Source organism: Taudactylus pleione, unplaced genomic scaffold, assembly GCF_031769625.1.
Source record: "Taudactylus pleione unplaced genomic scaffold, aTauple2 ptg000914l, whole genome shotgun sequence".
In the NCBI taxonomy this organism is placed as follows: domain Eukaryota; kingdom Metazoa; phylum Chordata; class Amphibia; order Anura; family Myobatrachidae; genus Taudactylus; species Taudactylus pleione.
In genome coordinates, this window is record NW_028285315.1 from 1,416,692 (window position 1) to 1,431,550 (window position 14,859).

General features: G+C 41.9%; 1 protein-coding gene across 1 annotated transcript; it reads left to right on the forward strand.

The window, feature by feature from the left end:
- Positions 1–326: 326 nt before the first annotated feature.
- LOC148473722 (olfactory receptor 8D1-like) lies at positions 327–1,364 on the forward strand. The gene has a single exon (XM_088459570.1). It carries the CDS (start codon positions 327–329, stop codon positions 1,362–1,364), a length of 1,038 nt encoding a protein of 345 aa, XP_088315696.1.
- The last annotated feature ends 13,495 nt before the right edge of the window (positions 1,365–14,859 follow it).

The window sequence follows — 14,859 nt, forward strand, 5'->3', positions numbered from 1 at the left end:
TAGGGTTAGGCTGCGGGAGTGGTGGGTTAAGATTATTCTGTGAGAGGGGTGTGTTTGAGGGAGGGTCAAGGTAAGGGTTAAAATACTTATCAAAATCCATCTGGATTTTGCCCATCGGGATGCCGTTGTTGGCATCTTGACCGTTGGGATCCAATACCCAACTCGTTACTACACAGGTATACGTCTTCTTCATGATCTCAAGTGTTTTGTTCTTCCACTATACACTGTATAGTGGAAGAACAAACTGTAAGTGCTCAGATGCTAGTGTATAGTAGAGTTATATCACTAATTGTTCCTCTTTCAGATCTCATATGTAAACTGGATAAATGACGGCCACCAATCAGACAATGATCACATACTTCATTATTAGGGGGATTTCAGATGTTCCAGTGCTTCAGCTTCCGATCTTCCTCCTGGTTCTTCTCATTTATCTGCTCACTCTTGGTGGCAATATGACCATTCTACTACTGGTCTGCCTGGACCCTCAGCTCCACACTCCCATGTACTTCTTCCTGTGTAACCTGTCTATCATGGACATGTCCTACAGCACAGTCACGTTGTATAAGGTCTTTATTAGCTTCCTAACAGGGGATAAAACAGTTTCTGTACATGCATGTATGTCTCAGATGTTCATCTTCACATCCCTATTGTGCAATGAGCTGCTTATACTGACAGCAATGAGTTATGATCGCTACGTTGCTATCTGCAACCCATTGCGTTATTTTGCAGTCATGAGCCCTTCTGTTTGTGCTGGGCTGGCCAGTGCCTGCTGGGCACTTGGCTTTGTAGCATCTATACCTAATACTATTTTAATATCCAGGTTCACTTGTTATAAAACCAAAGAAATAAATCACTTCTTCTGTGACATTGTCCCTCTCGTAAAACTATCTTGCAATGAGAATTCACTTTCTGAATTTTTGATCTTTATTTGTGGGCTTTTCTTTTCCACCATCCCCTTTCTCCTCACCTTCATCCCATACACCTTCATTATCCAGACCATACTGAGCATCCGTACTGGGAAACAGAAAGCCTTCTATACATGTTCCTCACACATCACAGTGGTTATTCTCCTCTATCTGACCCTCATCTACCAATACATGATACCAGCCTCGATGGACACCCTGGAATCTAACAAGCTTTTCTCTCTGTTTAACACAGCAGCTATCCCCATGCTTAACCCACTCATCTACAGCCTGAAAAATAAAGACGTAAAATCTGCACTGAAGCGTTGGTGGTATTGGATGTGCGCTCAACTCAAAAAAAGAAACAAACTTGCAATGAAACAAAAAGCTCAGAAACACAAAAAATGCTGCTTTACTATTACAAAAAAGTGTAAGTTTACTCAAAAAAATACACTGAATTAATGAATTTTGTACTTGCAATGGACTCAAATATACATAATCGGGATGTAGTTATGATCCTAGTGGTTGGGATGCCGACGCTGGATTCCCAACACCAGTCAAATTCCCGACGCCAGCATCCCAACTGATTACATTGCAATGGCAAGTATGAGGGTTATGGTTAGTCACTATAGGCAGGGTTAGGGATAGGCTATAGGCTGCGGGAGGGGATGGTTTGGTTTAGGCTACAGGGAGATGGTTAGGTTTAGGGGTAGGGTTAGTGTTAGGATACTAACCCGCAGATGTCAGCACTCTCACCTAGGGGCGGATTCAATTAGCCACAAAAAGCCGAGATTGGCGAAAAGCGAGATGTTTTCGCCTCATTCACGTATTTTGAGGCAAAGTTTTTGCCTGCTTACTCAATGTGCGCACCTGCTTTTCGCCCTATCCAATTGTAAAACAGGCGAAAATGCATATGGGCGAATGTTGCGAATAGCGGAACCAGCGAAAAGGTCAGTTTTTTGGGGGGAAATCAGTCTGTACCCTCAATAAAGCCTAACACACCCGGGGAATCAATATAGAAGTGTATTATTAGCCATAATAAAAGTAATTAGGGAACTTATTTTGAGTCAAAGGGCTATTTTATGCATATTTGCATAAGTGTGGAAAAATTATATTAAGCAATGTCTTTTATGAAAAATAATTGCTGTAGTTAAATTGGGGGTACATGTAAATGGATACTAGTATGTTTTGGAAGTTGTAAAGTGCAGAATAATTTTCTTTTTTAAAAATACACCTGATGCAGCCTCCTGTAATCCTAAAAACACCTGTCCCATCCATACAGCACCCCAAAATACCTATCCCAGTACTTAAGCCCCATTTTCCAACAGTTTTTAAATTTTCAGCCCAAAAATGACATGTCTTTTTTGGGGGGAATTCAGACAATTTGTAAAAAAAAAAATTGCATAATTAATCATTATGGGGGATGTCCAAAGGGTTCTGAACCAAGTCCCAACATTTGTACCCCAAAATATGGATTTTGCACTTCTTTTCTCCTGACTTTTGCTGGAGAAATGTTTTCGCCTGTTTTTGCCTATGCGAAAATGTCCTGGAATTGAATACAACAATACTTTGAAAACAGGCGAAAACTTTTTGCCGTCCTCGGCTTTTTGCCTCTAATTGAATACGGGCCCTAGTCGGGTTTCTGACGTTGGGATTCTAAGAGCCAGGATGCTAAGTGCTGGCATCCCCTACTAACCTGTATAATCACATGCCTATAAAAGGCATTGAATCTTTGTCCTCATCTATAAAGATTTCATATGTTTTGAAAGATAATGGTAATAATTATATTGCACAAATATACATAATCACATTGGTTTCACTGAAAGTTTAAACATTAAGCCAATGTAACTCCTTCACCAACAAATCCTTATGAATCCTCTGACAACATAATCCTCATAGGAGGACAGGTGATACCCTTTGTGTGGTGTGCATTCACTTGACAATGATGAAATTGAATTTTGGTATAACCTTTTATCTAGTGCGTTGTCTTTGTTATTTCTGATCTTTCCACCCACATGTGGTATTCAAGGACTTCTCAACAATCTTCTTCCAATGAGCTTCTGTCTTAGAAATTTTAAGATTCTTCTGTGGATTTATCCATACAGATTTCTTCCTTTATCAATCAATCAAATAGAAAAACGAGTAAGACATGACAATGAACTTGTCATATTATCTTTTATTTACCATTTTTTTAAATACACTATAAGTAGTGTAAGTGAATGCACTTACAAAACAAGAGAGTATGTACATCTAAAATGTCCCTTTCTGGTGTGCTGCAATGATTTGTACCAGATACTGCCAGAAAATGTGTATCTTTAACACAGTTATATATGTTTTACTTAGGATGTATTTGTTTTACCCTACATTAACTGTTGTTGTGTCTTATTGAGAACTTATCCACACTTGCAATAGAACTCCATGCATTTCGACCTGAGGGTCTTATTCAAGGAGATGAGAACTGCAAATTTTACAAAATATGTATAGTATAATAACAAATGAGTGATTTGATTATGCCTACTCAAAGTGCTTTTGTCTTTAAACTCATGCATATGCCAATATTCCCTAGATTAAACAATCTTATGGTTTAATGTGCCCATTTAAGTCTTCTTACACATATACAATAATAAAATTATTGCAAAACTACTGATCAAGCTCCAAAAAAACCCCCGTGAAATTACAACCATTAAGGCAGAAGCCTTACTTGATGTGTTCCTTGTGCAATACAGACTTGGTATGCCATCACACCCTGTGGTTAGCTGCAGATTTAGCACTATTGAGCTGTCTGAAAATACTTGAGACACATACACTTCTAAAACTATATCTGCATTACTGTGCTTATCTTCTATATATATTTCTCCTCTTACGTGACAATTCTTAGCTTACAATACTTCTCAAGATGTCTTTGTATTGATGCTTTTGGCTTCTATTAACCTTCTATATTGCTGATTTTTCCTTATTAGTGCTTGTGTTATTTATGTGTTCCCTGAACATCGCAGTGGACACTTTGTGGTGCCCTATAAATAAATTATAATAACTTTTATTTTAATTATATCTAAAGAACACTTTTACTCTAATGGGTATATTTTGTTAAATTTGAAGCATCCCACAATGGTTCTATGAAAAATAATCTATATTTGATCATTACAGCTATTATGTAGTATATCAGGGTTAAACTATTGTGAATTGTGTTCTGATGTGACTTGTGAGTGTGTAAAAGAATATTGGACAAAATGTATAATTTATAGACATTTCATATCGTTTATAATCATTCCATAGGTAAAGGCAAGTGTTACATATTATAAGGGATATTTATTTGTTAACTAGCAAACATACAGTAAATACATGCATGCTAATTAATTAAATATATTATGACTGTGATATAGTTTTTAATTATATAACAAAATTTGTGCAACTATGATAAAAGTGATTGTGTTCAAATATTCAGTTCACATAAATTAAATATGTGCAGTCAAAGTAAAATTGTGTTGTTTTGTGGTATTTGTATCATATTGGTCTCAATTACTTTAATAAATGTCATCAATATGTCATGACTTATTTATCCTTGTAGGACATTTTTGAATGAGGACACTGTAGAAGATCAAAAATGTCAATTTTTTTTAATTAAAAAATAAATAAATATATTTTTATATTTGCTAATCAAACCCCATTTATATCAGCAACAAGTAACTGTCCTTATTCCTAAAAAAAATGGTAACTTGTCATTATTATTCTTATTTTGACTGTTTAGGAAATACAATTTTCTTTATTCCAAAAATACACTTTGTTATTCTCATATTTTTCAAGAGAGTTTTACTCAAGTCATCCTCTGATTCCTAGTTGTAACATCTCCATTCCAAAAGATCCAAAATGCGTAGGATTGTCTTTATGTACTTTTAAAAATGTCTCGCTATTGTTATAATGTTTTTAAATTGGCTACATCTTATTAATTGACTACAGATATTTCAGTAGCTGAATGGCAGCTGGTCATCCCAGTGCATTTTAGATTGCATGGTCAGTATTGGCAATATACTATGCCTTGAGCATTCCAATTGATAAAAAAAATATTTCCCAATTTCTGTTAAATTTCTCTTGAAATTTCTTTTTCTGCTCTATATATTGATCCACTTGCATCTCCCACATTTATAACAATCTGGGACTTGATGCATAGTTTTTTTTTTCTTTGCAAGGGTAAATTGTGGCTGTGTTCATTTTGCACTTTAGATTGTGGATTCTTCTGCAAATCCTTTCTATTAATTTCCTATTATTTGGTTACATCTTCATGCATACATATTAAATCCTAATGCTTTGCAATATGGTTGATATGTCAAATTACACCTCACAGTAGGGCAAATTTATCAAATAATATTTGTGGGTTATCCCCCTAAAACACCCATTTTCAGGGGGTACTCACAAATATTAAGTAACCACAAAATGTAACATTGAGGGACCTCAGCAGATATATCCAATCTCTATCACTATAGGTTTCTTTGTGGAATGCTAGGCTGTCAGATTTATAAAGTGAGGGTTGCCTGGTGCTAATTGTGATGTGTACAATAAAAAGCACAGTTTTCTCTGCAAGAAGTTGTTGGCTTGTCATCTGCCAAGAAGCAATATAACATATGTTAAAAGATAATACTTTACGAGAGAGAGAGAGAGAGAGAGAGAGAGAGAGAGAAAGAGAAAGAGAGAGAGAGAGAAGGTGGGGTGAGAAAGGGAAAGGGAGGAAGAAATGGGGAGATAGATAATCTTAACTGTATGAAGCTATTTCTTAAAAAATCGTCCATATTTGTTAATATTATTATGCTGAATCAGGTTTAAATAAATATTATTTACACCATTTGATAATATAAAATACAACAATGTTAGGGCCATTTTTGGAAAATATATTAGCCAGTCAAGTGGTTAAGTAGTTTTGTCAAAATGTAAAAGTGGGTAGGTATTCTTGGATTTTGTATCCATAGGAATTCAAAATCTGATTTTGTTATAATCATGTTATTGTATGCTTCACTAATTACATTTTGGTATATTTTCAATAAATTACTGGCATTGAAAATTAGAGAGGTTTATTTTTAACAAGGTACCTCTATTATTTAAAACTATTTCTACATTTTAATAAATATGCAACACTGAAATAAACACCACAGAGATAAGCCAAAAACAAACATTAGTAATACCATATTAGAACATAAGACAACATGCAACTGTCAAATAATTATGAAGACATAGTTTATATAATAAAACAAATAAGCTATAGTAAAGGAAAGGGTATAAATAATTGGTAAGGCTGAGGGCTAGAGGGGAGGAGAGGGAAGGAGAGCCCAGAGTGGGAGTTACTGATGGAAAAGCAAACCACATGAAGAGACTACTCTTGTCCAAACATAGTTTGACATAGAGAAGAAGGGTCAATGATAATACCCAAGTAAGTCACTAAAATGTAAATATGTAATGTATTAAAACAGAAGGTCTCGGTAGAGGAGTTTTGTGAAGAGGAGTTATGGAAGTAATACCATAAACACCATAGTAAAATAAATTTTTGACATCTGTTTTTGAGGTAGGCTATAATTCTTTCCATAGAAGTGAGGTGCCAAACTTTTCTAACGGCCAATTGCTAATGGAGAATTGTAAGGTAGGTGTGGTCGAGTGTTTCCAGTGGGAGGTGTTAAAACATCTGACTGCATTAATCTGAACTGCGAGTTTATCAGTGGATCTACCTAGAGTAGAGCTTGGCAAAATATGGCCCGCAAGGCAAAACAGGGCCACCCCGCTGCCTCATGCCATTGCACAAAGACAAGCAGCCCGACCAGCCATGTGCAGCTGTATGTTCTCGGATCCCCCTATTACACAGACATTGCCGTGGTGCAGTGCAATTGTCACTGACAAACTGCCAACAGCCTTATGCAGCTAGGAGCATATGCACGCTCCTGGCTCCCCTATCAGAGGCATGATTCGACTACCCCTGAAGTTCCAATCCCTAGTGGAGCAGCATTGACAAAGATGGAGGCAGCAGTAAGATTTTTACCATGCCATTAAATCTCCTACAATAGTAAGTTAAACAATTAGGCAATATTATAACATTATACTGGATGGTATTTGTTTCCACAGTATGTGTCAGAGTTCAGCCGCGGATCGGCCGTCCCTTACCATCCCGCCAGCTTCCTCTGACTTCTCGGGCAGTCGGGTGGCTGGCGTGGCGACGTGGGAGGAGCTGAGCATTCACCCTGTAGCTGTGGTGTCAGGTGACCCGGTGAGCGGGGATCGCAGTTTCCATCATGGACGCCGCCATGACACTTTCCCTATGTCAGTACTTCCTTCCCTGAGTGGCCCGGCTGGTCAGCTGACACTGTGGGCCTACAAGCAGGCTTCCAGGTATATATATCCGGCTCCTGTGCTCCAGGTAGTTGCCTGAACAATCATTGTCACCGCTAGTGTAACTAGAGGAGTCTCGTTCCAGGTTCCCGTGCTTCCAGTGTGTTTCTTCCAGAGCTTCTGAGCTATCTCACCACAGTGCCTTTACTATCAACAGCCTGTGTGAAAGCTAACCTCCATCTCTCCACAGTGCCTTTACTAATCAACAGCCTGTGTGCAAGTTTAACCTCCATCTCACCACAGTGCCTTTACTAATCAACAGCCTGTGTGCAAGTTAACCCTCCATCTCACCACAGTGCTTTTACCATCACAGCCTGTGTGCAAGTTAACCCTTCATCTCACCGCAGTGCTTTTACCATCACAGCCTGTGTGCAAGTTAACCATTCATCTCATCGCAGAGCTTTTACCATCACAGCCTGTTTGCAAGTTAACCCTTCATCTCATCGCAGTGCTTTCACCATCACAGCCTGTGTGCAGGTTAACCCTTCATCTCATCGCAGAGCTTTTACCATCACAGCCTGTTTGCAAGTTAACCCTTCATCTCATCACAGTGCTTTCACCATCACAGCCTGTGTGCAGGTTAACCCTTCATCTCATTGCACCCTAGTGCATGGTCTCCGGCCGGCAATCTGGTATATACTTCGTGGGATATCCAGCTGTTACCTCAGCCTACCAATAAATCTCCACACCTCTCTAGCCTTTCTCCAGCCAGGAGTTCTATCCCACTCCCACGTGCCTATTCCAGGCATTACCCTTGGGCCACAGGTGTTTTGATTCTCTTTTCCCTGCAGGCCTTGGTCACCAAGTCAAAGGACCGCGACCTGCTTACAGGGAGCTGCACAAGCCCATATCCCGCTTGGAGGGGTCACTGGCGAACACCTCCTTGTGAGTTAGACTCCACAAGATTGACTAGGTCTAGCCAACGACCAAGACTTGTGGATGTGGAGATCATACGTCCAGGCCCCTTGCCTTCACCTCGTCCCGCAGCCTCAGACCTCGGCTTTCAAAAACCCGCCTCCCAGCGTGACAGTTTGTTCAGGCCAAATGGAAGCCACAGGCGCCCAAGGTACTGGGACTCTTCAAGAGTTAACAAACCGTATGGATAACCAAGAGACGGCACAGCGACATGTGGCTCAGTACCTGCAAGAATTGTCCGGACAGTTAATGACCATACAAAATACACTGGCATCTATTTCCACGGCCTCGCCACCTGTCATTCCTACTGGTTCTCCAGGGTTACCTCAAGGGGCTACGCCACAGAAGTCTTGTCTCCACTTGGCCACCCCTGAAAGGTTTTACGGTACTCCACAACGTTGTCGTGGTTTCATAAACCAATGTGAAATCCAGTTTGAGTGCCTCCCCCAGAATTTCCCTACCTCCCAGTCCAAGGTCGCCTATGTAATTTCATTACTGACTGGGGCTGCATTGGACTGGGTTTCCCCTCTTTGGGAACGGGCTGATCCGTTAGTTTCTAGATACGAAGACTTTGTGACAGCCTTCAAACGGATTTTTGACGAGCCCGGCAGATCGGTTTCTGCTTCCTCCAACTTACTCCGTGTCCGCCAAGGTACTCGCTCGGTGGGACAGTACGTGGTGCAGTTTCAGACCCTTGCATCGGAACTTAGATGGAACGAAGAAGCACTCAAAGCAGCCTTCCTCCATGGGTTGTCCGAAAGGATGAAAGACGAATTAGCATCCAGGGATTTACCTACGTCTTTTTCTGAGACTATTTCCCTCTGCATAAGTATTGATTTACGCCATAGGGAGCAGTGGGGTAATAGAGGTCATGGGGATCGCCCTCGAGATCGTCCAGCCTCAGGAAATCAATCCTATTCCCCCACCTCCAGGGGTGAGGAACCTATGCAGATCAACAGAACCAGGCTAATCACGGCCGAACGCAATCAGCGCTTTCAAAATAAATTGTGTATCTATTGCGCTGCCCCTAAGCACATGTTAAAGAATTGTCCCCTGCAGGCGTGAAATGCGAGACCCTAGTTGATGTCGGGAGCATTCAATTAGGGGTCATTTTTAAGCACTCCCAATTAACTGACAGTTTCTTGCCCGTATCACTTTCCACCAGTTCAGGACAAGGGATGTTAAAGCCCTTATAGATTCCGGTGCTGCGGGAAATTTTATTTCCAAATCTTTAATCCAGTCCCTTGGTATTTCGGTGGTACCTTTACCTGACAAATTACTGCTCTCCAGTGTAGATGGAAAAACCGTGCTGGGTGAATCCATATCCTTGAAATCCCAGCCCGTGACTCTCAGGGTTGGTTGCCTGCACCAAGAGACCATTGAATTCCTCATACTTCCTAACTCTGCTTACGAGCTAGTTCTGGGTTTACCTTGGTTAAGGAAGCATAATCCTACCTTTGATTGGTCCAATATGCAATTTGTATCATGGGGACCAAACTGTTTCCATCGGTGCCTAACCCAAGTACTTCCTGTACGTACCCACTCTGTGCACCCCAGTACAGGTGCAAAGTCCCCCCCGACCGACAAGCCAAAAGATCCTTCTGTCTCCAGTCTACCACAAGCATATAAAGATTTTGCCGATGTCTTCTGCGAGCAGGCTGCTGATCAACTCCCTCCTCATCGGTCGTGGGATTGTGGAATAGAACTTCTCCCGGGGAAGATTCCCCCTCGGGGCCGGACCTATCCTTTGTCAGTTCCAGAAACAGCCACCATGGCAACTTACATTAAGGAAAATCTAGCCAAAGGGTTCATACGGCCTTCCACCTCCCCTGCAGGGGCAGGGTTCTTTTTTGTGAGCAAGAAGGATGGAGGCCTCCAGCCCTGTATAGACTACCGTGGCCTCAACCAAATTACTGTAAAAAATCGGTATCCTTTACCTTTAATTCCTGAGCTTTTTGAAAAGGTCCATGGAGCTAAAGTGTTCTCTAAACTAGATCTTCGTGGGGCATACAATTTGATACAAATCAAAGCTGGGGATGAGTGGAATACCACCTTCAATACCAAAGATGGTCATTTCGAATATCTGCTGATGCCTTTTGGACTCCGCAATGCGCCGGCTATATTCCAAGGCTACGTAAATGAAATCTTTCGGGACATTCTCTACAGCTTTGCCATCGTCTATTTAGATGATATTCTAATCTTTTCTAAGGATCTCCAAACTCACCGCCAACATGTTCGAGAAGTTCTAGCTCGCCTTCGAAAACACCACCTTTATGGAAAGTTATCCAAGTGCCTCTTTGAACAAACCACAGTTCCTTTCCTAGGACATATAATTTCTGGGGAAACCATTCAGATGGATCCAGAGAAACTGAAAGTGATCTCTGAATGGCCATTACCAAAATCTTTAAAAGCTACCCAATGTTTTTTGGGATTTTCAAACTATTATAGGCGATTCATACCGAATTTTTCCACTCTGGTGTCTCCCATTACTAGTCTCACACGGAAGGGCGCTAACCCAGCCCAGTGGCCGGACTCAGCCATACAGGCCTTCCAGAGATTGAAAGAGGCATTCTCTACTGCCCCTATCCTTTGCCAACCCCAACTGGATAAACCATTTTTTGTGGAAGTGGATGCCTCTTCGGTGGGTGTAGGGGCGGTATTATCCCAAATTTCCAGTGACGGGAAGAATCATCCATGTGGATACTTCTCTCGTAAGTTTTCCTCTGCAGAGAAAAACTATGCGATTTTAGATCAAGAACTCCTAGCTATGCGTCTGGCATTAATGGAGTGGCGTCATCTTCTGGAAGGGGCCAAGTTTCTAGTTACCATTATTACTGACCATAAAAACTTAATTTATCTTCAGACGGCTCATCGCTTAAACGCCAGGCAGGCCTGCTGGTCCTTGTTCTTCTCAAGGTTTAACATTAAGCTTCAATTTCGCCCCGGTAATTTGAACAAAAAAGCAGATGCTCTCTCCCGGTCTTTTCTACTCGACACACAGGAAGAAGATCATCTAAGATCTCGCCAAATCCTGGATCCTATGGTCTTTGCTTCAACTCAAATATTGACTCCACCTCCGGGGAAAATTTTTGTGACTCCCGAATTACGGAAAAAGTTGTTAACCTGGGCTCATAGTTCTCTATTTGCTGGGCATTCTGGTATTTTCAAAACATACAAGTTTCTTCAGCGTTCTTATTGGTGGCCGTCGATGAGAAAAGATGTTCAAGAATTTATTTTGTCATGTGTAAAATGCTCACAGCATAAAGTTTCTCGCAAAAAAAGTGCAGGTCTTCTACGCCCGTTACCCGTTCCTACTATTCCTTGGACCCATATATCCATGGATTTTATCTCTGAGCTTCCACGCTCCAAAGGACATAACACCATATGGGTAGTGGTGGATCGTTTTTCAAAAATGGTGCATTTTATACCATTAGTAGGCCTGCCATCTGCTCCCCATTTGGCAAAAATTTTTGTTAAAGAGATTTTTAGGTTACATGGTCTTCCTAGAGAGATTGTTTCCGACCGAGGAGTCCAATTCGTAGCCAAGTTTTGGAGGGCCTTATGCAGCGCTTGTGGAACCAAATTAAAATTCTCATCAGCTTACCACCCACAAACTAACGGGCAAACCGAGAGGGTTAATCAGGAACTGGAGACCTTTATAAGACTTTTTGTGTCATCTTCACAGGATGATTGGGTGGACTTACTACCTTGGGCCGAGTTCTCACATAACTTCAAGTACCACACTTCCTCCAATTCCACACCTTTTTATACTGTGCTTGGTAAACATCCCCGGATTCCAGATTTCCAACATTTACCTTCAGTGGAGGTCCCTGCAGTTACTGACGTTGTAGAATCTTTTTCAACCATTTGGAAGAAGATAAATGCCTCGTTGAAACAATCATCCAAGAATTATAAAAGATTCGCTGACAGACGATGGGTCGCGGTTCCTCTGCTGAGAGTTGGAGATAAAGTCTGGGTATCTACTAGGAACATCCGACTGAAAGTTCCCAGTATGAAGCTGGCCCCACGCTTCATTGGTCCATACCGCATTCACAGAGTGATCAACCCTGTTGCGTATAAATTGGAACTCCCACCTCAATTGAAGGTATCTAATACCTTTCATATTTCTCTATTGCGACCTTTAGTGTTAAATTGGTTCCAAACTACCTCTCCTAAACTACCTCAAGTACAAACTTCTCAAGGTACAGAATTCGAAGTTGGGAAGATTCTGGATTCTCGGTTCAGATCCAACATTCTCCAATACCTCATTGCTTGGAGGGGTTATGGTCCTGAGGAGAGGGCCTGGATCAGAGCCACAGATGTTCATGCACCTCAATTAATTTGAGCCTTCCACATCAAATTTCCTGGTAAGCCTGGTGGGTGTCCGGTGTCCACCCTGAAAGGGGGGGGTACTGTCAGAGTTCAGCCGGGGATCGGCCATCCCTTACCATCCCGCCGGCTTCCTCTGACTTCCCGGGCAGTTGGGCGGCTGGCGCGGTGACGTGGGAGGAGCTGAGCATTCACTCTGTAGCTGTGGTGTCAGGCGACCCGGTGAGCGGGGATCGCAGTTTCCATCATGGGCGCCACCATGACACTTTCCCTATGTCAGTACTTCCTTCCCTGAGTGGCCCAGCTGGTCAGCTGACACTGTGGGCCTACAAGCAGGCTTCCAGGTATATATATCCGGCTCCTGTGCTCCAGGTAGTTGCCTGAACAATCATTGTCACCGCTAGTGTAACTAGAGGAGTCTCGTTCCAGGTTCCCCTGCTTCCAGTGTGTTTCTTCCAGAGCTTCTGAGCTATCTCACCACAGTGCCTTTACGATCAACAGCCTGTGTGAAAGCTAACCTCCATCTCTCCACAGTGCTTTTACCATCACAGCCTGTGTGCAAGTTAACCCTTCATCTCACCGCAGTGCTTTTACCATCACAGCCTGTGTGCAAGTTAACCCTTCATCTCATCGCAGAGCTTTTACCATCACAGCCTGTGTGCAAGTTAACCCTTCATCTCATCGCAGTGCTTTCACCATCACAGCCTGTGTGCAGGTTAATCCTTCATCTCATCGCAGAGCTTTTACCATAACAGCCTGTTTGCAAGTTAACCCTTCATCTCATCGCAGTGCTTTCTTCATCACAGCCTGAGTGCAGGTTAACCATTCATCTCATTGCACCCTAGTGCATGATCTCCAGCCGGCAATCCGGTATATACCTCGTGGGATATCCAGCTGTTACCTCAGCCTACCAATAAATCTCCACACCTCTCTAGCCAGCACCTCAAGTGCCTTTCTCCAGCCAGGAGTTCTATCCCACTCCCACGTGCCTATTCCAGGCATTACCCTTGGGTCACGGGTGTTTTGATTCTCTTTTCCCTGCAGGCCTTGGTCACCAAGTCAAAGGACCGCGACCTGCTTACAGGGAGCCGCACAAGCCCATATCCCACTTGGAGGGGTCACTGGCGAACACCTCCTTGTGAGTTAGACTCCGCACCATTGACTAGGTCTAGCCAATGACCAAGACTTGTGGATGCGGAGATCATACGTCCAGGCCCCTTGCCTTCGCCTCCTCCCGCAGCCTCAGACCTCGGCTTTCAAAAACCCGCCTCCCAGCGTGACAGTATGTATTTTGCACTATTATTTTTTCTTCTTACTGACTTCCAGTGGCTTTGCATCATGATGTGTTCTGTTCATGCTTTTGAATGAAGCCTCTTCTTCTTTTTTTAGGCATTTGTATGTATTATGTTACCTGTCTCTATTATCATTTATATGTACATAATTAAATTAAAATATAATACATATGAGAAAACAAAAACATATAGGCTGGGATAGGGGAGAATGGTGTTTAAGGTTAGAGCAAAAAAATACTAGTATAAAAAAATATAGGGGCTGATTCTGAGTTGGATCCATTTGTGTGCGGCCCTCGAATGTTCACTGAAAAGTGTCCCTCCAGCTGAAATAATTGGCCACCCTTGATCTAGGGCCTCAAGTGGAAGCACCAAGATGGAAGGCCAATCATTCTTAACAATAGGGACATATATCACTTTGCATATGAGGTCTGCAGTTTCATCCCAAAATACTACTATCTTGGGACAGGACTGCCTAATATGGATGTAGGAACCCAATTCCCAGCAACATCTCCAACATTGTGGTGAGGTAGATCCTTTTCTTAATGGTGCACCATGTATCCTCCATTGGAGGTAGAGCCCGTATCGGCCGTGTTCTCTTCTCTATAATGTCTGTTGGCCATTTCTAAAATGCCTTTTTTTTAAGTAGAAGGGTCTCTTGTACTGGTTGGTGAACACATATTTAACATCAGTGCAGCATACTGTACAATATAAAGCTTTAGCACTATAACCCAGAAGGAGAAAAGGCTGGGTATACTTTATCTAACTTGTGGCAACTAGATGAATAAGTTGCCCCCAAAAAGAATGAACAGCAGTAGGTCATTGCAAATATTTATTATGTTTCAGATCATGGGCTAAATGTAAAGTGGCAAGCTTTTTATAGGCTAAACCAAGACTTTAAATTGATTGCCACTTTAAAAATATGGGTAGATTCGCATTAATCCCCACAGCGGCTGAAGATCACAGGCTATTACATTTAACCCCAAATATAATAAAATTGGAAAGAAGGAGATGTAGGGTAAGGATTTAAAGAACAACTTTACATCCTTACCCTATAC

What these genes read in the sequence shown, in the direction of transcription:
- LOC148473722 (XM_088459570.1), top strand. Translation starts at nt 327, where the DNA reads ATGACGGCCACCAATCAGACAATGATCACATACTTCATTATTAGGGGG.